The following is a 27,174-nucleotide window of genomic DNA, read 5'->3' as shown; positions in this document are numbered from 1 at the left end:
CTCCAGAGGAGGGGTGGACCTGATTATGGTCGGTGAGGGGGCACTGACTATTAACCCTGACAATCCCAGTGGCCCATTCTCGGGGTCCCATCCCTGGCTCACCAGCCTGATGTGGGAGGAGACTAATTTCTGGAGGAAACTCTGGGTCCCCAGTCCTCCCCCAAGTCTGCCCACGAACAAGCTGTTCTTGTTTACGACCCCCATCTCAGGGGAACAGTGATTGCTCATCCCTACATGTGATTTGAGAGGCCGCTCTTGCAGGCCTGGAGGAAACTCAAGCTCCGCCAGCCGTGCTGGCACCCGAATGCTCAGCTGGTCCCCTCCTGGGGCTCATGTGACCAGGGTCCCGCTATAAATATCAGAGGGGCCTCAGACCAAGACAGAATTTGGGCGCCAGGAGAAGAAGGTCAAGAGGCTCCGGGCGGGTGTTTTGTGACAAAGGCAAGACCCTAGGTCTGCTTAGAGCGAGGCAGGTAAAGAAGGCAGCCAAGTGGGCCCCACACCGCTGGACAGTATGGATTATAAATCAAGCCTGATCCAGGATGGGAACCCCCTGGAGAACCTGGAGAAGCAGCTGATCTGTCCCATCTGCCTGGAGATGTTTACCAAGCCGGTGGTCATCTTGCCATGTCAGCACAACCTCTGCCGGAAGTGTGCCAATGACATCTTCCAGGTCAGTGCTGGGCATGGCCTAGTCCCGGGGGCTCAGGGGGCTCCTCAGCTTTCCTGTACTGAAAGCTCTTTTCTCTTAGCCCAGGATCCTCCTAAACCATGGCCGGGCAGGTTCTTTCCCCTGCAGAGGCCTCTGGACTGGGCTGAGGGGGCTGGGGCGGTGGCTCTGGCTGCCCAATTCCATTTCCATGACGCATGTTTCCCCTCCCCACCCTGCCGGCAGCTCTGCCACCCGCCACCTCTGTCCTGAGCCCTGCAGTTGACTCTTCAATCAGGAGTCAAATGCCACAAGTGATAAGTGGGGGAAGCAGGGGAGAGGAGAAAGAAACCAGACCCTGGGGTGCTGGAGCCAGCTCCCTGGTGGAAGGGGGCCCAGAGCTCTAGGAGGAGGGAGGGTGGGAGGCACTGAGCGGTACAGGCGTTTTCCCTTTCGAGGCTGTTCCCTCAGATAGAGGGCAGGAGGGGCTTCCTCTCCTAACAAAGGAATGAGAATGGATGTCCTGGCTGGGAGGCAGGACTCAAGGTTTCCCAGAAGCACTTGATAAATGTTCTCTCACTATTTTATCTTTAAAGTATCGGCTCTAATTAAAATGCCCATTTGATGAATGGGCAAACTGAGGCTCGGAGGGATAAGGTTGCTTGCCCAAAGTCACTCAGACAATAACCGTGACTTGAACCCAGGCCTGCTGACTCTCAAACCTGCTGATGGCTTAGTGCTTACCAGGTGCTCCCTGTATGAGCTGTCTCTCATCTCAGGACAGGGGACTGCAGTTCATGATTTGACCAGAGAATGGTTGGGGTAAGCAGTGGGGAGGATAACCTGGAGATTAGAAAGGGCAGGGGCTGAGGAGGGAGCCCAGGCCTCACCTCTGCCCTTGCCACCCACAGGCCGCAAACCCCTACTGGTCCAGCCGGGGTGGCTCGATGTCCATGTCTGGAGGCCGTTTCCGCTGCCCATCCTGCCGCCACGAGGTGATCATGGACCGCCACGGAGTGTACGGCCTCCAGAGGAATCTGCTGGTGGAGAACATCATTGACATCTACAAGCTGGAGTGCTCAAGGTCAGTTCGCCCGCTGCTGGGAGGCCGGCCTCCTGCCCTAGCTGCTCTGTGCCTAGCTCTCCCAGGCTCCTTCCTCCTTCATCTGCTCCAGATCCAGTCCCCTGGGTGGACGAGCTAACTAGCCAGTCCAGAGAGCGTGTCCCTCACCCTCAGGGAGGAACAGAGGCTTACTCTCTCCCCCAACCCTGGTGCTCCATGTCACTCAGCGAATGGGAAGGGGCCCAGGCTGTCCTCCTGAAAGATATGGTAGGAACCAGAGGCAAGACAAGCTGTGAGAGGGTCAGAGAGAGGCACTAGGGACAGCTAAGTGGCCCTGATAAGCAGAGAAAGCGCCCAGTGAGAACATAGCAGCGACCTTCAGCTCGTGTGCCATGGCACACTGATGTGTCACAAGAATTTTTAAGACATGCAATACCTGACTACTTAGTCAGGGGAACTGACCTCTTTTTCCTTAGATTGTCAAATAAAAGATAATAGCCAACACAACAATAGCCATCTGGTGTTAATGAATCAAAATTATACCTTTTTTTTTTTTGGTCAGATTATAAAAAAAATACATATTTTAGATGTGCCACAGAATTTTAGTAATTAATTTATATGTGCCATGAGATGAAAAAGTTTGAAATCACCCAGCCAGTGTGGCTCAGTGGTTGAGTATCTACCCATGAACCAAGAGGTTCCCGATCCCCAATGGGGGCTGGGCAGGAGGCAGTTTCCATCTCTCTATCCCTCTCCCTTTCTCTCTAAAACACACACACACACACACACACACACACATGAAAAAGATTGAAATCACCGCTCTATAATGATAGCAACAGCTAAGGTCCCATGTGCTGGGAGGCACAGCACCAGGCGGCACTGGGAATGCTTTTTCCTGCTGCTTCACAACACCCCTATGGATCAGGCATGACTATTTCACAGATGAAGAAGCTGAGGTTCAAAGACATCAGTTGTCCAAGGTTGCCCAGCTGGGAAGTGTAAGAGCTGGGAGTGGGACCAGTGATGGAGTTCTATGCCTCTGTAATTTTATTTTATTTTTATTTTTTTAAATATATTTTATTGATATTTTACAGAGAGGAAGGGAGAGGGATAGAGAGTTAGAAACATCGATGAGAGAGAAACATCGATCAGCTGCCTCCTGCACACCTCCCACTGGAGATGTGCCCGCAACCAAGGTACATGCCCCTGACCGGAATCGAACCCGGGACCCTTCAGTCCGCAGGCCGATGCTCTATCCACTGAGCCAAACCGGCTTCGGCGCCTCTGTAATTTTAGAATAGCGGTTCTTTCTGAGGCAGAATTTGTGAGTGGTGGAGGTTGTGTGGTGTTGGGCCTCCCATTGGAGAGAGACACAGCTACAAGGGAGATCTTTACAAATCAGGACATCCTGACAAGGCTTCCCGGCTGCTGACGTCACAGCCCTATGGTCCTAAGGCAGTATCCTGCCCAGGGAAAGGTGACAGAGCAGTCCTAGTGAGAAAAGGCCAGGCCCGGGTACTGTGTTTGCTAGTCTGGTTGTTACTAATGCGTTGCAGGATCCTGGGTAAGTCTGTGGGCCTTCATGTCCCTTGCTTGCAGAGGGAGCAGTAAGATTTGTTTTGTGACTGTGTAGGATTTTGATGGGAAATGTTACAAATATCAAATATTTATCAAGCACCTACTGTGTGTAGGCTCTGTACTAAGTATGTCCCATGCATTATCACTATTTAATTCTTACAATAATCTTGTAAGACATTCTTATCTTCATTTTACAATGAGGGGGCTCAGAGAGGTTCAGAGATTTGTTCAAGGCCACTCAGCTTGCAAGTGGTGAAGCTGAGAGGGAGTGTCCCATGATTAATACTTCTAACTGCTATTGTCTCTGACGTTGCTAGGGCTCAACACTACAAAAATGCAAATATATTTTTGAGCATTATAATCATAACACACACACACACACACACACACACACATTGCACCAAAATATTAGCCCACTCAGTGTTGACCTATGAAGAGCATGTTCTGTTTGAACCCTCTGAGGCCTTTCTGCATAGTTGGATGACAATGCTAGCTGCCCTTGGCGGGGGGACGCGGGGGGGTGGTCTGCCCTGTGCCAGGCACTACACATTCATTACAGACAACTCCTGCCATGATCCCAGTAGCTCTGGGAGGAAACCAAAGCTCAGAGAAGTGAAAGCACTTGTCCAAGGTCACAGAATGAATACATTCAGGACAATACGGATTCAAACCCAGTGGCTTGGGAGGTGCCTGCTATGTTAGGGGCTGGGAAGTCAGAGGTAGTACAGACACGGTGTTGACTCTAAATGAGTGTAGGGTCTAGCTGGGTAGGTAAGACCTAGACTCTCCCCAAATGAATCTCGGGCAGGAGGTAACCAATGTCCTGAGAGAGGCACAAATAACATGCCAGAGACCCTGAGTGGAGAGAGAGAAAAAGGGAGGAAGAATGAATGTTTGGGAAGGAAGAGACTAGACCCTGGAAACAATCTCTGGACTAGAAGTCAGGCTTGTGCTGGGCTGTTGGACAGCCCTGAGCTGCCCATGTAATGGCTGTGCGACTTGGGACACACACACTGCTTTCTTCTCGGAGCCTGGGGACACCCTCCTGGCATGCTTGCTTATCTACTCCCTCCTCTGTGCAAGGCACTGTACATTCAGATTCAGGAGTGAAGAGAATAGGCAAGTTCCCCTGCTTTAATGGAGGTTACAGTCTGGACCTCATTAAATATAGAATTCAATGAGGCCATGAGAATAAATTGCTTCACTTAGAGCCCAGCCTGCAGAAACCGAGAGCTATGGTGACTATAATTAGAGCAAATGAACTTTAGCCTCCCCTACCCTGACTTGCTGAGCGACCTTGGGCAAGTCAATTCACCTTTCTGGGGCCCAGTTTCCTCTTCTTGAAAATGTCTCTAGATCTGATGACTTAGAGATTCTACCACCCTTCCCATGTCCAGGCCAACTCCATCACCGGGGTTTGAGCCCTAGTCTACGGAGACAGCCTTGGTGTCATTGGCTTCCCTGGTCCTGGGTCCCTGGAGGATTAAACAAAAAGGATTAAGGACATCTAACCAGTGAGAACTTGGGTCATAGATCTGAGGAGGAGCTGTGATTGGCGCTGAGGGAGGAGGCAGAGACTCGGGACCCTGCCTTATGACTTGTGACTCTTCCACTTCAGTAGGCCCCTGCAGAAGGGCAGCCACCCCATGTGCAAGGAGCACGAAGACGAGAAAATCAACATCTACTGCCTCACGTGTGAGATGCCCACATGCTCCATGTGCAAGGTGTTTGGAGCCCACCAGGCCTGTGAGGTGGCCCCACTGCAGAGTGTCTTCCAGGGACAAAAGGTACTGGCCCGAGCCACTTCCACCCCCAACCTGGGCCTGTTGGGCATGACCCCATGATTCAGGCTGTGGATTTGATCCCTACAGATCTGCTGAGCCAGCCTTTCAATAATGGTCCCTCTGAAGGGACTTCCCAGGCTACAGGGACAGCAGTTCTTGCCTTCCTGGGGGAGTTGGCTGAGCTCATGGGTTATACTTAGAGCCACTTGAGAGCACCTGGGTGTGGCCACAGGGGAGAGACCAGACCCCAGGGCCAGGCCACCAGGGAACGTCTCAGGCCATGAATTCTACATCCCAGTGTGCTCTGGGCCCCGGTCCTCTCCTCTGGAGGGAAGGCCATCCTCTTAGACCAAGCTTCGGGAGGGACGCATATGGATCAGTGAGGGAGGAGGCGGACACCCGTCTAGCCAGCCAGATCAGCCAAATCAACCCTGGCAATCAATGGTGTGACAGATGTCGTAGCCAGATAGCCCTCACATCTGATCTCTCTATTTTAGAACTCCCAACTGTATTTCTTTTCTTCATCCCTCCCTTCTTAGAAACAAGCCCCTCCTCTACCAGTACCTTGCTGTGTATTTTAAGCAGCTCACTTCCCCTCTCTGTGCTTCATTTGTAAAATAAAGGAAACAGTATCTGATATTCTCTGCTCTGGACCTCAGAAAGAGGGGCCAGACAGCTTCTGCAGGCTCTTTCTAGCAGAGAGGGGAGTGAGGGTGCCATTGTGCTGCCAAATCCCAAGAGGGCAGGCCCTGAGACTATTTCTGTCTCTCCTCTCCTGACCTCCACCCCTCCTCCCATCTAGACTGAACTGAGTAACTGTATCTCCATGCTGGTGGCGGGGAACGACCGCGTGCAGACCATCATCACTCAGCTGGAGGACTCCAGTCGAGTGACCAAGGTGAGGGGACAGAGCAGCTCTGCTGGGGGTTTGAAGCCTCCAGTGCAGCCTGGTCTGTGGGGCAAAGGCTCACCCATGGGTTGTGACTCAAGGTTGGGGCCTGGAGTAGGGTGTTCCAGCAGGAATGGTGAGGAGAGACGGACTAATCCACTAATTCACTAATCCATTAAACATTGATCTATTAATCCACTCATTCAGCAAATGCTTCTTGAACACAGCTGTGTCAGCCCCTGCCAAAGGCTCTGGGGATGGGGTGGTGAACAAGACAGACCCCCATCCCACCAATAATTCCCAGTATTCTTTTGTTAGCATTGGTAGTTTTTATTTTTTTAAATTGATTTTTAGAGAGAGAGGAAGGGAGAGGGAGAGAGAGAGAGAGAGAAACATCGATGTGAGAGAGAAACACGGGTCAGCTGCCTCCTACATGCCCCCTACCGGGGATCAAGCCCACAACTGGGCATGTGCCCTGACCAGGAATGGAACCAGCAACTGTACTAAGCATGGGACGATGCCCAAGCAACTGATCCACACCAGCCAGGGCCAGCATTGGTAGTGTTTAGGCCATTGTTCTCCGGTGTGCTATAGACCAAGGTTTTAAACCTTAAAGTACATACAAATCACCCTGGGGTCTTGTTAAAATTTAAGTTTTGATTCAGTAGGTCTGGAATGAGGCATGCGATTCTGCTTTTCTAACAAACTCTCAGGGTTTGCCCAAGTTGCTGGTCCATGGACCACACTTTGAGTAGCAAGACTGTAGAGGCAGAAGGAAACTTCTATTTCTACAAAAGCATCTATGATTTTTCTTCACTTGGGATGGGGCCCTGGAAATCAGACGGGGGCGGGGAGGGATCATTGTATTCTTGATAGACAAAGAATGTGTGTTAGATAGGTTCGAAGGAAGGGAGGGGACATTATTACCACCCGTGATGGGACTCCCAGACTGATAAGTAATGCTAGAACCAGAGTTTGATGAGTTGCTATTATTATAATACCCATTTTACAGATAAGAAACTGAGGTGTAACATCTGTGTTGATGAGAAGAGGGCCTCAATGAGGAGGTCATTAGGGGAGGAGCTGCTTCTCCCCCTCTTCTAGGACCAAATGATGCAGAGCTTCTTGAATCCAGTCTTGGTCCTAAAATGGGAGGAAGAGCGAGATTTGGAGACACACAGGAGGGCCAGAATATATATCATTTCATTTGACCCTAGAGTCTCTATTTTTTGAGGAAGGGGGTTGATTTCTCCATGACACCAGACTCCAAATATGTACTGAGTAGCTATGAAAACTTAGTGCTTTCTTCTTACTAAGCCTTTATTTTATCTTGTGTAAAACGAGGGTGTAGTAAGACCTTTTCCAGCTTTTAAAAAATATTTTTTTATTAATTTTTAGAGAGAGACAAACATCGATCTGCTGCCTCCTGCACGCCTCCCTCTGGGGATGGAGCCCACAACCCGGGCATGTGCCCTGACCAGGAATTGAACCATGACCTCCTGGTTCACGGGCCTGTGCTCAGCCACCGAGCCACACCAGCCAGGGCAGACCTCTTCTGGCTTTAGAGCCTTTGTTCCTAGTACATCCATCCTAGAAAGGAAGTGTTGGGGATAGGGAGGACCCCATAGGATGTGACTCCCCGATGTATCCCCCCAGGAAAACAGCCACCAGGTGAAGGAAGAGCTGAGCCAGAAGTTTGACGTGCTGTATGCCATCCTGGATGAGAAGAAGAGTGAGTTGCTACAGCGGATCACGCAGGAGCAGGAAGAGAAGCTCAGCTTCATTGAGGCCCTCATCCAGCAGTACCGGGAGCAACTGGACAAGTCCACCAAGCTGGTGGAGACAGCCATCCAGTCTCTGGACGAGCCTGGTGGAGCCATCTTCCTCTTGGTGAGCAGGACTAGGAGGGTGTGCGCAGAATCACCTCAACTCAACCGCTCTGTCTAAAGTTCAAGTCATGCTCCTCCACTGACCACCCATATGCCCTGGGGCAAGTCACTGAAACCTCCGTGAGGCCCATTTTCCTCATCTGTAAAATGAGCCTGACACATCCCTATTTAAGCCTATTGATTGAGCACCTACTATAGGTCAGCCACTGAGGTAGAGACACAGATTTGTATGAGACGCAGCCCTGCCCTAGAAGAGCTTACTGGGGGAGACAGAAAAGGATCAGCTATAAGATCCTACAGTGCAGTTCTTTCATAAAAATTTCCTAAACACCTACCATAGGCCAGGCTTTGTGCTAGGCATCGGCTATAAAAAAGTGATTAGGATAAGATTCTCATCTTGGAGAGTCCAGGGACTAAGGTGTTTAGACTGATATCCCTAAAATCCAAGCTTCCTGCCAGGACAATGGGAGGGGCCTAGAGCAGCGGTCGCCAACCGGTGGTCTGTGGACCATTGGTGATCCATGAGGTCCGAAAGGTTAGTGACCACTGGCCTAGAGTGATCACCAAGACCTGTGCAGACCATGGACAGAGGAAAGATCCAAGTTCTGTTCAGCTCAGGGTGGGGAGCAGGTCACGGCTAGGCTAGGCTGGGGAATGGCACCAAGGGCCCATCTGCAGCAGCCAATCTCTGGTTTTGCTGATTTCCTGGAACTACCCCTAATGCAATCCTAACCCTTTGCTCTCTCTCCCCCACAGAGTGCCAAGAAACTCATCAAAAGGTCAGTCTCTCCCCAGGGCTGTGATCCAAGGCCCTCGCTCCCACCAGGGCCTCCCGCTTTGCATTAGGGCTGCTGGGGGGATTTCAGCCAGGCTGGCATTCCTGGCCTTTGTGTCATTACCTGCTTTCTTGGACCTGTACTTGCTTGTGACTGGAGAGGAAATATCCACCACTCCAGGGGGAGCCTCTAGGTGCAAGACCTGGGTGTGGGCATAAGCATGTACACTGGTGTGCTTGGAGCTAAAACACCCCATCCTTGCACTAAATCCCCTCATCTCTCTCTCTTTCTCCCCCCACCCTCTCCACCCCACATCCCCTACAGCATTGTGGAAGCTTCCAAGGGTTGCCAGCTGGGGAAGACAGAGCAGGGCTTTGAAAACATGGACTACTTCACTTTGGATTTAGAGCACATAGCGGACACCCTGAGGACCATCGACTTTGGGACAGGTGAGCGGGGAGGTGACTTGTCTATTTCCCTGCTCGACCCCTGGAAATCAGCTTCCCTTCCACTGCATCCCATGTGGAAACAGATATACTAGCAAAGATGCCCAGATATCAACCAACTTCTGGATGCGCTGAGAGCTGAACACAGTGCCTGGTACATAATTGTTGCTCAATAAGTGATCCTTGCAGGGAGGTGTCTTGGGCTGTAGGGAGAACATGGTGTCTGGAGACAGGCAGACTCAAGTTTGAATCTGGAGCTGCCATTTGTTATCTGTGTGACCTTTGGCGAACCCCTCCACCTCTCTGAGCTTCATTTTCCTAACTTTTAAAATCAGGTTAGCCCTAACCAGTTTGGCTCAGTGGATAGAGTGTCAGCCTGCGGACCGAATGGTCCCAGGTTCAATTCTGGTCAAGGGCACATACCTTGGTTGCAGGCTCCTCCCTGGCCCAGGCCTTGGTTGGGGCTCGTGCAGGAAGCAAGCAATCGATGTATATCTCTCACATCAATGTTTCTCTCTGTCTTTCCCTCTCTTTTCTACTCTCTCTAAAAATCAATGGAAAAATGTCTTCAGGTGAGGATTTAAAAAAAATTAGGTTAGAAGTGGGCCCGCTAATAATGACTACCTCTTGGTGCTGTTGCAACAACTACTGTAAGATATTGATAGAAAAGAGTTTGTAGAGTACTAAACATGTATTAGTTAGTGCCTAAAGCCAGCCTTAACTTCAGCTTTTTCATGCTATCATCTATGAATACTCAGGTACCTTAATTTATCTATACCATGTCCTCATTTCTGTTTATAATTACTCTTCCATAGAGTACCTATAATAATTGTAACAATGTAACCATAACAGTAATAAGGGGAAACTGAGGCAACCTGATGAAGAACAAAGATGTTAATAATTTGCTCAAGATCACAATTGAAAGGTAGCTATTTAGCGATAGAGAAAGAGAGAATGGGATCCAATTCTGCCGAATGTTACATTGTTCTGATAGGTGATGCTTCTATGACCAGGACAGAGAGAGGTGTCAGGAACAGGGAAGAATTGTACATGGGCTGGCATGAGAAAGCTCGGCTCTCCCACAAGCCTGCAGAATCTGGTGTTGCATCTATTCTCAGAGCACCAGATGCACCTCATTTGTGGGTGAGGACAAAAATGCATCCCAAAGCTGAGATGTTGGCAGACGTGGGTATAGCCATTGCTGTAGATCACCTGTTCCGCTTTACCCTCCCGAAGCTAAGATATTCAAATGGGGATCATGCTGTGCGAACAGCACGGCCTTGTGAAGACCTGCACTGCCTTCTATCATCTCCCCAAGCCTCAGTTTCCTGAGAGGAAAACGGGGAGAGAACCACACCAACAGTTACCATTTATTAAGCACTTTCTATGTCCCGGGCACTCTCCCTTTCTCTCTGAAATCAATTAAAAAATTTTTTTTTCCTTTTTTAAAAGAAAGGATTGGGATCAGTGTTGTCTCCAGCCAGTCCCCCTCTGAGCAGCTCCTCTGAGAAACCAGCCTGTCCTAACACTGTTGTTCTTTGTCACACATAGATGAGGAAGAGGAAGAGTTCATTGAAGAAGATCAGGAAGAGGAAGAGTCCACAGAGGGCAAGGAAGACGGTAAGAAATCCATCTTCATTCATTCATTCATTCATTCATTCAACATGAGATGTTGACTGAGTGCAAAGTGCTGTGCTGGACATGGGGGATGATGCCAATATATGATGATGTTCCCCATATTTGTAAACCTCTTAAGGATAAAGTCCTGCTCCCTATACCCTTGGAGAAAAAAACTCCAAACTATTCTAATAGAAAGCTCCCAGTTTTATATCTAAATGACCTATATCTAGGCTGGCCAGTTTGGCTCAGTAGTTGAATGTCAACCTCTGAATCAGTAGGTCACAGTTCGATTCCTGGTCAGAGCACATGCCCAGGTTTCGGGCTTGATCCCCAGTGTGGGGCGTGCAGGAGACAGCCAATCAATGATTCTCTCTCATCATTGATGTTTTTCCCTCTCCCTCTCTGAAATCAATAAAAATATATTATAAAATAAATAAGTAAATAAATAAAATAAATGACCTATATCTATATGGAAAGCAGTGCAGCATAAAAGACATAAATGACAGAGCACTCATGAGCCAAGCTTGGTCCACTGAGGTATTTTGTTGGGCCAGCACAATGTTTAAATTTTTTTAAATCAGTTGCCAACATTTTAAAAATTAGATTATTATAAAGGATTATTTTATTATTTATTTATTTATTTTCATGAATCCTCACCAAGGATGTTTTTTCCATTGATTTTTAGAGAGAGTGGAAGGGAGGGGGAGAGATATATAGAGAGAAACATCAATTGGTTGCCTTCCACATGCACCCTAACCTGGGATTGAACCCACAACCTTGGTATGTTCCCTGACTGGGAATTGAATCCACCACCTTTTTTTAAAAAAAAATTCTTTATTGTTGAAAGTATTACATATGTTCCCCCCCCCCCCATTGTCCGCTCCCAGCCTGCCCCTGGCCCCCCACACCCACCACCTTTTGATGTATGGGAGGACCCTTCAACCAACTGAGCCACACCAGCCAGGGCTTAAAGGATTTTTTAAAAGGAGACTTCAAGGCAGGGGAGGGTTGGTGGGTAGGATGAGATCAACCAATGAATTTGTATGCATACATGCATAACCCATTGACACAGACAATAAGGTGGTGAAGGTCTGGGGTAGGGGTGGGGATGGGATAGAAGAGATCAATAGAGGAAAAAAGGGGACAAATGTAATGCTTTCAACAATAAAGGGGTTTTTTTTGTGTTTTTTTAAAAAGAAATTTCAATTGAGAATCTAGATTTCCACCTTCTTGCAAAATTTTAAAAGAGCTAGCAATGCTGGGCTTGCCCTTCTCTCTCAGCCCAAGAGTTGGTGCTGGGCAGTGGCTGCCCCCTTTGCATGGGGCATGCACTTGCCAATTTTCCCAGACCACCACTGTCAGCCTTCCTGCTCTCATTCATGTCATTTGCTGGCCCCTGTTGGCATCTGAGTTTGCCAACCTAGAAGATTACAATTAAGAGTTCTGAATTACAGCTTTCTCACCAACTGGTGGTGTGATCTTGGGTAGATCACCACTTTTCTGGGTTACTCATCTAGGCACGTGGGCATAATAGTACTGACCTCGAAAGATTATAATGGAGAGTACATTAGAGAATCTTTTAACACAGTGTCTGTACATAGGAAGGACATGTTTGCTAATTAACATATGTTTCCTAATGTTACTATTATTATTTTTAAACATATTTTTATTTATTTATTTTTTAGAGAGAGAGAGGAAGGGAAAGGGAGATAGAAACATCAGTGAGAGAGGACATGACATTGATTGGCTGCTTCCCACATGCCCCTCACCAGATATCAGATATCGAGCTGTAACCCAGGCATGTGCCCTGAATGGGAAATTGAACTGGTGACTTCTTTTTTTAAAAAAAATATATTTTATTGATTATTTTACAGAGAGGAAGGGAGAGGGATAGAGAGATGTGCCCTGGTTGCGGGCTTGATCCCCAGTAGGGGGTGTTTAGGAGGCAGCCAATCAATCGATGATTCTCTCTCATCATTGATGTCTCTATATATCCTTCTCCCTTCCTCTCTGAAATCAATAAAAAAAAATATTACAAAAAAAGGAAGAGGCCAGGCAGGAATTGGAGTTTGATCATTTTGTCACTACATCTTACCCCCGAGTCCCCGTCTCACTTGGTGTTTCTTTTTCTTTCAGGACACCAGTAAGGAGTTGGATGAGGAAGAGACCTCTAGATGCAGAGAGACTGGGAAGGGTGGGATGGGCCCAGCTGCCTTGGTGACAGGCCCAGGGTGGGAGGGGTCGGGGCCCCTGGAGGGACAATGGGGAGGTGTGTCTTCTCTCTGCTCCTGAGAGCAGGGACTAGGAGTAGGACCCTCACCGCTGTGTCCAGCAGTCACTGAAGCAGAGTTGGAAATGTGCTTGAAACAACCACACAGGACACTTTTCTACGTTGGTGCAAAATGGAATATTTTGTACATTTTTAAAATGTGATTTTTGTATATACTTGTATATGTATGCCAATTTGGTGCTTTTTGTAAAGGAACTTTTGTATGATAATGCCTGGTCATTGTGTGACTGGCGATTGTTAGATAGAGGGTAATGTACTGTATTTCACTGTTTACCCCTTACAGAGGGGATGGTAACTGAGTTGTTTCAATAAATGCACAGTGCTCTCTTCCTGTTATTGCCAAAGGAGTTGGGGTTTCATTCAGCCTTCTTTTCTGGAGACTTCAGATGGACAGAGGCCTGATACGAAGGGTGTGGCAGGAGGGAACCAGTAATGGCAAGGCTAGGCTTCTGTCCCACCAAAGAAGAGCTCTTTGTATCAGTATTTCCCAATGAGAGCTCCATGGAAAACTGGCCCTGAGATGATCCCCAAGACTCAGGGGTAATGCCCTGTTCTCTGCTCTCTGGAAAACAGAACCTGGGGCAAAACCTAAATGTTTTAGTCTAGATACAATCCTAGGGCAGTCAGATGAGGGAAAGTGGAAGCAAGGCAGGATAGGAGAGAAGCCAAGTGTCGGAGAGACCCGGCTCTTTGCTCAGTCACATGGGATATTTCTAGCCAGTCATAAAGAACACAGCCAACCCAAAGAGTTCCTCAGAGGGAAGAAGGGAGATTTTTTTATCTGCTGGCTCCTTTCATCTCTTGTCTCAGAATTGAAGTTTGTCTCCCAGAGTGTTAATTCTCTTATACTTCCAGGATGCATCTCTTGGCCCCTTTGGGCAGTTGCTGGGGTAGCTAAACTAGATGGCACACCATCAGTTGACTATGTGGGTAATGGGAGGAATAGAACCTCTGTGGTCCAGTGGGTTGGGCGTGGGTGCTGGAGTTGCACAATGGATTCTCTGCTGGTTCCCAAATTTACTCCAGGGAAGGTCAAGATAGCCACCAGTTCTAGCAGATGAGGCGATGGCCAAGGCCAAAGTAGCACCAATGCTTTCCATGAACAAGGAACCAAGGGGCTGGGAGAGAGATGAAACTGATTGAATCAAAGATGGTGCATTAATTGGGTCTGAGACACCTTGGACTTATAAATGTGAGGAACACTGCAGAGTCTGTCCCACCTTTTTGACATTCAGAACACAGTAGAACGTTAAGGGCTCTGAGTAGTCCTGCCATTAACAAAGCGATTTGACTTTAGACAATGACTGGTCCATCAAGTTTATGGTGTTTGGAATACTGTCTGATCTTTAAGGCTCTTTAATAGTTTTTTTTTGTTGTTGTTGTTTTAAAAAATATATTTTTATTTATTTCAGAGAGGAGGGGAGAGGGAAAGATAAAAACATCAATGATGAGAGTCATTGATTGGCTGCCTCCTGCACACCTCCCACTGGGGATCGAGCTCGAAACCCCAGGCATGTGCCCTTCACCGGAATTGAATCCAGGACTCTTCAGTCCACAGGCTGACACTCTATCCACTAAGCCAAACCAGCTCAGGCAGGCTTGAAATAGTTTTTGGTGGATTGAATATTTAACCAGCTAGGGCTGTTCTGAATAATTTTTTAAAAATTTATCCATTTCCCAATTTATCCATTTATGTGACATCCTCCAGAACTAATGTTCTTTAGAACTCATTTTATGAAAGTGCTTGAAACTGTTAACGTAAAAAAAAACACTGAAACATGTAAAGAATTTTTGTGAGTTTATTTGAGCCAAACTGTGGACATATGCTGGGAAGCAGAACCTCAACAAATTGAGATAATGCTCCGGAGAATGGCAGGTTACATTTGTATTTATACATTGCAATCAAAGGAGGGACAGAGGTGGGGTACACGAAATTCATTGGTGATAGATTAAGGAGGTGGGATAAAGCAAAGCAGGAGAAACCCCTGGGATTGGATAAAAAGTAAAATGATGGACACATACTCAGGTGGGTGCAGGAACAATTAACATGATAATGAAGGAATTTGTGGCATCTGTCCTGGCGCCCATCACATTTGGTTGTGCCCCAGGGGCTCCAGAAAAAGGGAAGTTACAAGTTACCCAGACATTTCAAGGGTATGTTATCATAGATGCAAAAAGACAGATAGGCTCAGTTAAGGTAAAGGTTGACCTTGTCAGTGAAGATTCTGGCCTAGGATGTAACTACCCACCATAACTGTGTTTAGGTAAAGTTTAATTCAGACCACCCTTTGTGGTGACTTTAGGTCTCTGAGTTTGCAAGACTGCCATGCAGGCCTCCCCTGAGCTTGTCAGGTCAGCATGTGGCCCCTTTCGTCCACAAAACACTCATATTTTGGCCCACTTTCACTCTGGTTTTTCCAAGGCTAACTCAGTCCCTAACTTTGAATTTCAGTGAATCAGATTTTTGTTCTCATTTCTAGTTCTTTCTCAAGTTCTGAAGCATTTTTTTCTTGTTAATCCTTGATATTTTCCCATTGATTTTTATTTACTTTTTAAAATATATTTCTATTGATTTCAGAGAGGAAACAAGAGGGAGAGAAAAACATCAATGATGAGAGAATCATTGATTGCCTGCCTCCTGCATGCCCCCTACTGGGGACTGAATCTGCAACCCAGGCATGTGCCACTGAGTCATGCCGGCCAGGCCCACTGAAGGGAGGGAGACAGAAACATCAATGTAAGACACATTGATTGGTTGCCTCCTGCACTCACCTGACCGGGGCTGAAGATCCAGCCTGCCAACAAAGTACGCGTGCCCTTCAGTCCAAGGGCTGACGCTCTATCCACTGAACTAAACCAGCTAGGGCTGTTCTGAATCATTTTTTTTAAATTTCTTTTAAAATTGTGTAATATGCTCTAGCTGGTTTGGCTCAGTGGATAGAGCGTCGGCCTGCAGACTGAAGGGTCCCAGGTTCGATTCCAGTCAAGGGCATGTACCTTGGTTGCAGGCACATCCCCAGTAGGGGGTGTGCAGGAGGCAGCTGATCGATGTTTCTCTCTCATCGATGTTTCTAACTTTCTATCCCTCTCCCTTCCTGTCTGTAAAAATCAATAAAATATATATTTTTAAAAAATAATAATTAAAAAATAAAATAAAATTGTGTAATATATCACATACAACTATACAAAACCAGTTATAGAGTTTAATAAACTATTATAAAATGAAATCTTGTGTTGTTACTATGCAGGTCAAGAAGTAGCCACTATCCTGTCTTTTTTGATAATCATACACTTAAATTTCTTTATAATTTTACTTTCTTTTTTAAAATATATTTTTATTGACTTCAGAGACGGAAGGAGAGGGAGAGAAACATCAATGATGAGAGAGAATCATTGATAGGCTGCCTCCTGCACACCCCCTACTGGGGACTGAGTTGGGGGATTGAGCCTGCAACCCAGGCATGTGTCCTTGTCGGGAATTGAACCCAGGACCCTTCAGTCCGCTCTGTTCACTGAACCAAACCAGCTAGGGCTATAGGTTTGCTCTCTAAAGTATCCTCACATAGTTCTGTCCAGTGTGGCTCAGTTGGTTAGGAGTCAACCTGTGCACCAAAAGGTTGCTGCTTGGATTCCCCCTCAGGGCACATGCCCAGATTTGGGGGCTCGATTCCCTGATAGGGGTGTGCTGGCAGCAGCCCATCGACTCACATATTTCTCTCTCTTCCCCCTCCTTTCCTCTCTCTCTAAAATTCAATAAAAAAATATTAAAAAATAAAAAAGTAGCCCTAGCCGGGTTGGCTCAGTGGATAGAGCATCGGCCTGCAGACTGAAGGGTCCCGGGTTCGACTCCAGTCAAGGGCACTTACCTTGGTTGCAGGATCCTCCCGGGGGGACCCTGGTCAGGGCGTGTGCAGGAGGCAATCAATATTTCTCTGTCTTTTCCTCTCTCTTCCATTCTCTCCAAGAAATCAATGGAAAAATATCCTGGGGTGAGGATTAAAAAAAAAAAAAAAAAAAAAGGACAGTATCCTTCGATAGAAGACTGAAGGACTTTGAGAACAGAAAGCGAGAGGCGGAACACCAGGCTGGGGCTCCTGTGAGCTGCTGCGGGCGGGGGAAAAGAGATGGTGATGGTGGTGGTGGTGCTAGCTCTGCCCAAATGGAGACTGACGCCCAAGTGCGACGCTGCCCTATGAAGGGAATGGAGATAAAGCCGGTCACTCCAGATTGTAATCGGAGCGCGCAGGCGAGGAACCGGAGCTGCTCCACTGGCTAGGATGCGTGGGGCAGTCCCACTCAGTCCTAAAGAGGGCCAGTGCCCGACCTGGCGGGGAGGCAGATCCGGCCTCCGGGAACCCCTCCCTAGCCTAGCGGAGTGCAGCCCACCGCAGGTGGCTGCCGCCTGAGGGTACAAACAAACCTGTTTCAAAGGCGCAGGCGGCTCCCGCCCGAGGCGAAGACACAACCCTAGCCTCAGGAGCCACATTCCCTCTCTCCCGGATCCAAAGCTAATTCCTACAAACTAGGAACTTCTCGGCTGCCCATGCCCCGCGGGGAAGAGCGCACGCTGCCGTCGCGCAGTCCCAACTCAGTAGAGGCTTTTTATCGCAAGCTACGTGGGCTCCCTGGGTCCCAGGGACACGGGGATGGGTGCCGGGTGGGAGGGCGGGGAGGGGGCGGCAGCTCCTGGGCATCCTTTGCACCCGGCCACCCCATCCCCCTTCCCCGAAGGCTTTTGCACACGACGCACGGCAGGCCGCTTCACACGGGGTGGCGAGGGCCGAATAAAGGGCTCGGCGCGCGAAGCAGGGCTGAAGCGGAGCGGCAGCGGGACGGTCCCAGCGCAGCGGAGCGGGCGTGAGAGGGGCGCACAGGGAGGCGACGCGAGCGTCAAGCTGGGTTCTCCCCGCAGGTGAGCGCGCCCTGCGCAGCGTCGGCGCAACTTCCAGGTCCCACTCCGGGGAGTCGGCGTGCGGCTTCCCGACCCAGCGCGGGGCCGCATGAAGACCATGGACAAGCAGCATCTGTTGGACGCCAGGTCCGGAGCGCGGTAAGGCGAGAGCCTGGGGAGGAGTGGAAATTTGAGCAGCTGCAGACGCACCTCCCCGTTTGCTGCCATGGGGTAGTTTGAGCGGCAGCTGGGACTGGGAGCACACGGGCGGGGTGGAGCGAGGTGAAGGAGAGGGGAAACCCAGCGGGGCTCTGGGATCAGCCCACCTTGGCGGCCGAGCACGGAGCCTAACCTGGTTCGCAGTGCGTGGCCTAGAGCCCCGCCCACGGCCGGGAACTTTGCCCCGGGGCAGCCTGGCCCGGGGAGGGCCCGTGTCCCCAGGTGCAGAAGATGGGGGTCGGCCCATCTGCCAGGGCCTGAGCTCTGTTCCTTCTCCGTGCTCGACTGGACTGGTTCCGCCCCTTGGCCAGTTCCCAAGGTCTTGGCCTCCGGGCCCTGGGAGGGATGGGGGAGAGGTGAATATCCCGGCCACGGCCCTTAGACTCCTGGAGACTGGTCATTCCCCCAGCACCCACCTGCGGACATGGGCCTCTGGTCACTCCTTGGGACTGTGGAGCTTGGAGTGTCCTTAGCTAGTTCCCTAATTGTACACCTGGGAACGCCCAGGTCCCACGGAGAGAGAGGATTGGAGTCGACCCTCTTTGTCCCCATCTCAGCGCTGAGTCTACGCTTTCCTCTCTGGCTAGGTCTTACATGGGATCTCTGTGGCAGAATGGGGCTGGCTGGATTTCCGTGTCACGACCTGAGCTGGACTTGCCATCCATTGAGCTGAACGTGGAAAACAATCACTACTGCCACTCCCAGAAGGGTCCCGGCAGTCACTGTGACCCCAAGAAGGAGCAGGCCCGGCGCCAGCTCTATGTGGCCTCTGCCATCTGCCTGGTGTTCATGATTGGGGAAGTCGTTGGTAAGGACTTTTGTGCTAATTAAATGAAATTGGCACGTGGATAGTCTGGATGATCCAAAAGGCTTTTCTCCTGAATGTTCCAGCGATATTAATACAGTTGACACTTGAACAGTGGAGTGGGGGTCGGGGGTTTGGGGCAACTACCCTCACAGTTGAAAATCCAGGTGTAACTTCTGACTCCCTGAAAGTTAGCAACAGTTGGCTCCTTCTCATCCATCTATTCAACCAACCGCAGATGGAAAACAGTGTTTGGGGATGTGAAAGTACTGTTTTCCATGGGGCTGGCTGAATTAACAGGTGGGAAATCCGTGGATAAGAAGGGCTAATTGTATTTACTGAAAAAATTTCACATAGGAGTGGATCCCTGCAGTTCAAACCTGTGTTGTTCAAGGGTCATAGTTGAATACTGAAGACTCTCTATGCTCTTTTTAATTTTTTTTATTTAAGAACTTTATTTTTTCAATTATTATAGACATACAATATTTTATTAGTTTCAGGTGTACAACCTAGTAATTAAACGTTTATATATCTTACAAAGTGATCACTCCGATAAGTCTAGAAGCTGACACCATGCATAGTTATTATAACATTATGGACTATATTTCCTATACTTTGTTAAGTCTTTTGTTTTTTTTTTTTTTTAATATATTTTATTGCCGAAACCGGTTTGGCTCAGTGGATAGAGCGTCGGCCTGCAGACTGAAAGGTCCCAGGTTCGATTCCGGTCAAGGGCATGTACCTTGGTTGCGGGCACATCCCCAGTAGGGGGTGTGCAGGAGGCAGCTGATTGATGTTTCTCTCTCATCGATGTTTCGAACTCTATCTCTCTCCCTTCCTCTCTGTAAAAAATCAATAAAATATATTTAAAAAAATAAAAATATATATATATATTTTATTGATTTTTTACAGAGAGGAAGAGAGAGGGATAGAGAGTTAGAAACATTGATCAGCTGCCTCCTGCACACCTCCCATTGGGGATGTGCCCACAACCAAGGTACATGCCCTTGACCAGAATCGAACCTGGGAACTTTCAGTCCGCAGGCTGATGCTCTATCCACCGAGCCAAACCGGTTTCGGCTACTTTGTTAAGTCTTTTAAATACACGTATCTCATGCAACCCTCAAAACAACCATTTGCTGTCACATGGGTGCTGTTAGTCTCCTGATTTTAGAGACTTTGAAACAGGTACATTTAGGTTATGTAATTTGCCCAAAATTACACAAAACTAGTAGGTAAGGGAAGGTCTGAATGCCTAGAAGGGAAGAGCATTTACTGAATGTCTACTATGCTTTCCAGGACCTATTTGAACTTGATTTTCACATTCACCCTGTAAGTAGATGTTGTTAATCCCATTTCACAGATGGTAGAAATTAAGGCTCAGAGAAAGTACTTGCAGTGATTATACAGTGAATGGGTGAAGAGGTCACCCAGTGTCTCCTTGGGGAGCTGATGAAGACCCTCCATTCTTATCACTGCCCCTGCAGGTGGGTACCTAGCACATAGCTTGGCAATCATGACTGATGCAGCCCATCTACTCACTGACGTTGCCAGCATGCTCATCAGCCTCTTCTCTCTCTGGATGTCCTCCCGGCCAGCCACCAAGACCATGAACTTTGGCTGGCAGCGAGCTGGTGAGGGCCCTGGTTTGAATGGGGTTGGGGTTGGAAGAGTGACAGGTCAAGATATGGTTTCTTAGGTGGATCCCCTGAGTGAGGCCCGGAGAGCAACTTTCATGGAGGACGATAATGTCCAACTTGGCTTATGTCCTGGGAACTCCCAGTCTGGGGGGGAAGGAGAGTTCACCTTCCAATGAAATGAAGTGGGCAAACTTCAAGAACAAATCCGGGGGCGGGGTGTAGGGGGGAGGGTATGCAGGAAAGGCCAGCAAAGCTTTCTGGAAGATACAGGCTTTAAACAGGTATAAAGTCTTTTTCATTTTTAAAAAGTAATTTTCATGACATGTGAAACAAAAAGTCTTGAGCCAATGACTTAAACTCCTAGCTCGGATATTGTCAGACGTTTGGGTGGTGAGATAAGGTGCAGCCATGCCTGCAGCAGAGCCCAAGCAGACCCAGGCCCTGACTTGGGACAGAGGTCTCCTCAGCCTTAGGGCTCCATACTAAGATGGGTGTTGGGGTTGGTTTTTCCTCAGAGATCCTGGGAGCCCTGCTCTCTGTGCTGTCCATCTGGGTGGTGACTGGGGTGCTGGTGTACCTGGCGATAGAGCGGCTAATCTCTGGGAACTATGAGATCCACGGGAAGACTATGCTGATAACGGCAGGCTGCGCCGTGGCTGTGAACATCATGTGAGTCCTCCCTCCTCCCATTTCTCACGTGCATACCTGTGTGCCTTCTGGTGGAAGCAGGGCAGCCTGAACTCCAGTACAGGAGTTCAAACTCGAAGGCTAACACGGGCCAAATAAACAAGGTGTAAGTTTATGTGGGCCGCAAAAAATCAAAAGCTTCAATTTTCATAGACACGTAGGTTCATTTTGATAGAGACATGCTGAATTCAAAGGGTGAAATAAATGAGTAATCATTAACATAAAATAATAGAACATTTTGATAAAAATTAATATTTTTTTCTTGAACATTAACTTACCAGACACTGAGTAACTACACAAATTAATAAGTGTAATGCAAATAAACCTATTTTTCTTATTCTCCAAAAGCAAAATATTTCCTGTTGCGCACACCAAACAAGTCAGTCCAAGACTAATGACGTGGCAATCGGCTGCTAAAATATTTGCTGTTAGTATTAGTGGAGAGAAATGGTGTGCCTGCCCATAAGGCACATAGGAAATGAATGCAACACGATTATAGTAATCAGTCATTAGCGAACGTTGTAGTTCATTCATTATTAATAGCTACAGGCCTGGTGCATGAAAATTCATGCTCTGGAGGGGGGGGGTCCCTCAGCCCAGCCTGCCCCCTCTCAAGTCTAGGAGCCCTCAGGGGCAGGAGGCGATCCGGTGATCAGGGGAAGGCAACGCCCCGTCACACCTCTGCTGCTGCCACTGCCAGCAGCACAAGCCTTAGCCGTCCCTGGTTACCTGAACCTTGGGCGGCTGGGCAGCTGCCATCCGAGGCTTCCCTGCGCCTTGGGCTGGCCCTGGGCGGATGGGGGACTGAGGGAACTGGGGGACTCCGGAGGCAGGTGCCCCGGTGGGGCTGAGGGGACCGGGTGCCGCCATCTTGTGGCTGTGGGTGCCTCCATATTTGAGGGTGTGGCAGTCAATTAGCATATTCCCTCCTTATTGGCTGTGGGCCCTGCCATCTTTGCAACAGTGTGAGGGTCAATTAGCATATTCCCTATTCATTAGATAGTATTATGTATAACAAGATATTGTAAAAATTAAGTTACAAAATTTTTATTAAAACGTTTCTTACTTACCGTTATATTGGCTGGGCCACAAAGATATTCGTTGTGGGCCACAAGTTTGACCTGCTTGGGCTACAGGAACAGAATTTTCCTAACGGTCTGAGCTCTAGCACCTGGAACACCTGGGTTCTGCCTTAGGCCTGGGTCAAGTCCATCAGGAACTGTGAATCTGGGGCAGCATCAACTCCACCCCACTCCCACCCCACCCCACACATGTTGGTGAATAACCTGGGAGGCTTCATACCTGAAGTGGGGAGGGATTAGTCTAGTTCTTGCAGGAGCAGATGTCCCTCGGAGAAGATTCCAAGTTCTTTTTCAAGCGATGTGGTTGAAGTTGGTCTCAGTGAGAGGCAGGGTGTGGAGAGCGTCTGTCTTATTTGGGTTCTCTCTCCCTTGTTCAGTGGCCTAGAGCAAGCCACTCCTCTACGACTCAGCTTCCCTGTCTGTGGCCTGGTGGGGGGCACTGATGACTCCATGGTGTTCTGCTCTGAGACGTGGCACTGGGGCATCTTTGTGCCCAAATCCAGCCTGGCCTTGGAGTTGAGCCCTTTCTCCTGTGGCACTCTGAACCAAGACCTCGCGGGTCTGGGTCAGGCTCCTTGTATAACCAAAGGGATCATGCAGTCTGGGGGTTTGGGATTTTAGCCCCACAGGGAGGCCAGCCCTAATGAGTAGCCTTTACCTGGCTGATCTGAAGCCGCTGCCCTCTATCTCAGTGAGCCCTTTGGCTTTGTCTCCACTTCCGTAGAATGGGATTGACTCTTCACCAGTCTGGCCACGGACACAGCCACGGCCAAGGCCACGGACATAGCCACCTCCAAGGCCAAGGGCACAGCCAAGACACCATCCAGCAGCAGGAGAACCCCAGTGTCCGAGCTGCCTTTATCCATGTGATCGGAGACTTGCTGCAGAGTTTGGGTGTCCTAGTGGCAGCCTATATTTTATACTTCAAGGTCAGAGCTGGGGACAAAGGGACATGGGCTGGGGAGTGGGGTGGGAGGGGTAGGGGGTAGGTCATCTTGGGGCTCCGCTCTGCACAGGACCCTTTTCAGATTCTAGCCCCCTTCCTGGCTCCTGGCAAAAGGGTGGGGAGAGGGAAGGAATGTCTATCTAACTTCTGGTGTTTTCTGCAGTTCAGAGAGGTTCAGTGACTTGCACAGCATCACATAGCTGGTAAGTTGTGGAGCCAGATTCAAACCCAGCACTGCGTGCTGCCGGAGCCTGGGCACTGCCCATCACATACACAGAGGCAGTGCAGTACATTGGAGAGGCGGGCATTGAGTTTGAAGCCTGGCTCCACCCCTGGCCAGCTGTGTGATGAAGAGTGAGTCCCTTGCTCTAACTGAGCCTCAGTTTCCCTAGCTATAAACTAGGGGTGATGGACTAGATCAGGGGTGGGCAAACTTTTTGACTCGAGGGCCACAATGGGTTCTTAAACTGGACCGGAGGGCCGGAACAAAAGCATGGATGGAGTGTTTGTGTGAACTAATATAAATTCAAAGTAAAGGAGCGGAAGGGAGAGCAAGAGAACCGGATAGAACAGCCGGATCCGGCCCGCGGGCTGTAGTTGGCCCAAGGCTGGACTAGATGGTGCCTAAGATTCCACTTAGATTTGTCCAGTTTCAGCCCCTTGGCAAGGAGGTGGGAAGGGACTATGCCTTATCTGAACTGTGGTCTGGCGTGCCTGTCCTTCTGGGTACGGAATAAACTGGGAGGCAGGGCCAGGGTAAGGCTCATGCCCACCTGCAGAGAGAGCCCCTCTTCCCTACGCACTGTGAGGCTGAGGTGTGGCTGTTGAACCCTAGCTCTGCCTTCCCTCTTTCCTGCAGCCAGAGTACAAGTACGTAGATCCCATCTGCACCTTCATCTTCTCCATCCTGGTCCTGGGGACAACCTTGACCATCCTGAGAGACGTGATCCTGGTGCTCATGGAAGGTAACCGGGCTTGGGGCTCCCTTTTTGCTCTTGGCTCTCCAGCTCTCATGGAAGTTCCAAGGTGGGGGTTGGATCCCAGCACATTGGTGGGGAGCCAGGGTCTGGAGCCCGGCATAGCCTAGGGCCCTAGCCGGTCTTGGCATGGAGCTGGGCCCTCAGGTGGCCGTTCCTGGAAATGTCCCTTGGACTGTGCCTTCCCTTCCCGCTAGGCACAAGGGTGTCTCCTCCCTGCTGAGATGCGTCCTTCTTGCCTAATCAGGTGGTTCTGGGTTAGCCCCTGGCACTCTAGCCCCTCCCCATACACTTCCTCGGTCTCAATTTGCCTTCCCTCAGGCAGGGAGAGGGTGGAGGATCATGCTTCCCATTGCACAGGGGGATAGACTGAGGCTCAGAAAAAGACAGGATGTGGCTGGACTTGGAGGGGTGCTAGGGAGTGGCAAATGGTCTGCCCTGAGTTACCACACTATTCATCCGGCTTTCTTGTGCTCCAGGTCTTGGGGTCATGGTCTCTGTGTGGGAGGGTCATCTGGACCCTGGTTTGTGGTCAGTAGGAATGTCCAGCTGCAGGTCAGAGCTTTTCCTCCAAGAAAGTGACTGACCCAGATCAAAGTGACAATGATGATGCCCCACGCAGGTGCAGCTTTCCACGAAAAAAGGAAAACCTCTTTTTATTGAGCACCTACTATGGGCTAGGCACTGTTCTAGACACTGGGGAGGGGAGGGTGGTAATAAAACAGACTATGCTGCTTTCATGGAGTTTCCATTTTAGAGGGGGAGACAGATGAGAAACCAACAAACAAGATAATTTCAGTGTTAAGTGTTAAGAGGAAGATACAACAGGGGATATGATGGAGATCACGTGGGAGGTGGGGGTAACAGCAGATCCGCTGGCCAAGGCACTCTTCTGAGATGACGCTGGAGGAGCAGGAACCAGCATGGGTGGAAGGGAGCAGTTTCCCTCAGCCCCATCCCTGCTGTCCCCAGGTACCCCCAAGGGCGTGGACTTCACAGCTGTTCGGGACCTGCTGCTGTCAGTGGAGGGGGTAGAAGCCTTGCACAGCCTGCATATCTGGGCCCTGACTGTGACCCAGCCTGTGCTGTCTGTCCACATCGCCATTGGTGAGTGGTGGGGACACTTGGGGCAGGGGGAGGGAGGGAGGCAGCCAGAGACACCTGGGCATCCCTGTCGGGTCCAGGCAATCCCAGATGCCTCCAGTGCCCATGCGTTGAACCTGGCCCCAGGCGGAGTGCTTTGTACGCATTATTCCATTTGGTCATCACAGTCCCATTGATAGATGAAGAAACTGAGGCTGGGGGAGTGGGGGTGGTAGAGGAAAGCCTAAAGCCCCTTTGTGTTCTTTCGGGGGGTGGCAGGTATGGGACCTGGGGTGGGGGTGGGGGCGGGTATCTGGTGCAGGGGTGGAATCTGGGCTTTCTTAGTGTTCATGGTCATGCATCCTGTTCTGCTGTGGGCCGGGCATGAGAGTTGGGCTCCTGGTTGTTTCTAAGGGGCCACAAGTGAGTAAACGTTTTTCTGGTGCGTCCTCTTGTCTCCCAGCTCAGAACACAGATGCCCAGGCTGTGCTGAAGGCAGCCAGCGCCCGCCTACAGGGGAAGTTCAACTTCCACACCATGACCATCCAGATCGAGGACTACTCTGAAGACATGAAGGACTGTCAGGCGTGCCAGGGCCCCTTGGACTGACTGCCTGGCCAGGTGCCAACTGGAGCACGGACAGGACCTGCAGATGGTGGGGCCCCGTGCCCCCCAGGCCCAGCCAGGACTCTGTTTACCTTGGCTGTGTCATAAACCAGATCCCTCTTCTGACTTTAGCTCCATGTTCAGCTGGAGGAGCCTTGCCCACTCCAGGAATGGGGTGCTGCCTCCCCAGAATACAGCCCCAGGCAGATATAATCTCACTCCTCCTGCTCCTGGGTCAGTTCCTGGTGGGGCTGGGTCCGGGCCGACTCCTCCGCCCATGCTGTCTTACCACCAGCCTCAGGGAAAGGCAGTGAGGGATGCTGGAGGGGAGCCTGGCCGCAGCACCCCCTGCCTACCTGCCTCATTTCCCATCTTCTTGGCCTTAGAAACCTGTAAAGAAACCTTGGGACTGAGCCCCCTCCCTCTGCCTCTAACACGATCTGATTTAAGGAGGCCATGGGTGTTAGGGAGTTATGAGACAGACCAGTAAGCCAGGACAAGTGGAATAGGGAAACGGAGACATAAATAAATGGCCAAGCAGGTTACAGCCAGCCATCTAGTAAATCACAAAATCCCATCTCCCCTAGCCAAGGACACTTAAGAGTAAGTGGTTTGCACTTCTCCCCAACCAGAGGATAAATAGCTAAAATCTCAGGAAGACAGATAACAAAACCAATGAGTGCCATTTATAACAACCACACCCAAGGACAGATGAAGTTAGGGGAATAAATCTCATTTTGGTGCATCAGCATAACGCTGATTAATAGTCTATTGAGAGCCTCCCCTAAACTCCCAGCCTTTAAAACCCTCAAGATGAAGGACTTGGGAGCCTTTTCTCCCTTCCCCTCGCCCCTCCCATCCCCGCATGCATTACCTCTGCCTTTCTCCTAAGCTTCAAGGGCCCTTCTGTAAGTTTCTAAATAAACTTTCTCTTAAAATTTGCGTTCTTGGCTCTGAAATCCTTCTCTGCTAAACTCAAGAACTGGGGTGGTTTCCCTGCCAACACCACCATTCCCATAAGGCCCCAGCACTCTCCCCTGTGTCCCCCTGAGATGGGGAGCCAGGGGGCACCCGAGGCCCATCCGTGTGGTAGTCACTTCAGCTGTGAGCCAAATGTTTCCCTTCCCGAAGGGAGGAGCTTCTGACTGGGTAAGGACCTGGCTGGGTTCCTCTTTGCTTATTCCCCCAGCCCAGGAAGCTGTGCCAACACAAAGGTACCCTGGCCACAGTTGGGGGAGGAGCAGGAATGTCACC

The 27,174-nt window shown here is 49.7% G+C and overlaps 2 protein-coding genes across 5 annotated transcripts; both read left to right on the top strand.

Annotated features, from left to right (window-relative positions):
* Positions 1–154: 154 nt before the first annotated feature.
* TRIM63 (tripartite motif containing 63) lies at positions 155–14,766 on the top strand. 4 transcript variants are annotated; one of them, XM_080656560.1, is made up of 10 exons: positions 379–673; positions 1,387–1,471; positions 1,561–1,733; positions 4,909–5,077; positions 5,877–5,972; positions 7,620–7,853; positions 8,609–8,631; positions 8,953–9,077; positions 10,626–10,694; positions 12,831–13,330. In XM_080656560.1, exons 2-10 carry the CDS (start codon positions 1,463–1,465, stop codon positions 12,839–12,841), a joined length of 909 nt encoding a protein of 302 aa, XP_080512686.1. In that variant the 5' UTR covers positions 379–673; positions 1,387–1,462; the 3' UTR covers positions 12,842–13,330. The 4 variants fall into 4 exon arrangements, with proteins under 4 accessions (XP_080512684.1, XP_080512686.1, XP_080512685.1 ...); XM_080656559.1 differs by having other exon boundaries at positions 1,246–1,471; XM_080656561.1 differs by having other exon boundaries at positions 382–673; positions 1,354–1,471.
* Positions 14,767–17,747: 2,981 nt separating this feature from the next.
* On the top strand, positions 17,748–26,863 carry SLC30A2 (solute carrier family 30 member 2). Its single transcript, XM_080654030.1, has 8 exons — positions 17,748–18,034; positions 18,682–18,902; positions 20,387–20,533; positions 21,055–21,208; positions 23,033–23,237; positions 24,114–24,219; positions 25,204–25,338; positions 25,778–26,863. Exons 1-8 carry the CDS (start codon positions 17,985–17,987, stop codon positions 25,921–25,923), a joined length of 1,164 nt encoding a protein of 387 aa, XP_080510156.1. The 5' UTR covers positions 17,748–17,984; the 3' UTR covers positions 25,924–26,863.
* Positions 26,864–27,174: the final 311 nt, after the last annotated feature.

Source organism: Plecotus auritus, assembly GCF_963455305.1.
Source record: "Plecotus auritus genome assembly, chromosome: 2".
In the NCBI taxonomy this organism is placed as follows: domain Eukaryota; kingdom Metazoa; phylum Chordata; class Mammalia; order Chiroptera; family Vespertilionidae; genus Plecotus; species Plecotus auritus.
Note: the sequence above shows the minus strand (reverse complement) of the source record. Positions and strands in the feature narration are given on the sequence as shown.

Excerpts from the sequence above, each read along its gene's own strand:
- TRIM63 (XM_080656558.1), top strand. The coding sequence starts at position 515 with ATGGATTATAAATCAAGCCTGATCCAGGATGGGAACCCCCTGGAGAAC. Across the intron at positions 7,854-8,608 it reads GTGGAGCCATCTTCCTCTTG|AGTGCCAAGAAACTCATCAA; the intron begins GTGAGCAGGACT and ends TCTCCCCCACAG. Across the intron at positions 8,632-8,952 it reads GCCAAGAAACTCATCAAAAG|CATTGTGGAAGCTTCCAAGG; the intron begins GTCAGTCTCTCC and ends CATCCCCTACAG.
- SLC30A2 (XM_080654030.1), top strand. The coding sequence starts at position 17,985 with ATGAAGACCATGGACAAGCAGCATCTGTTGGACGCCAGGTCCGGAGCG. Across the intron at positions 18,035-18,681 it reads GACGCCAGGTCCGGAGCGCG|GTCTTACATGGGATCTCTGT; the intron begins GTAAGGCGAGAG and ends CTCTCTGGCTAG. Across the intron at positions 18,903-20,386 it reads CATGATTGGGGAAGTCGTTG|GTGGGTACCTAGCACATAGC; the intron begins GTAAGGACTTTT and ends CTGCCCCTGCAG.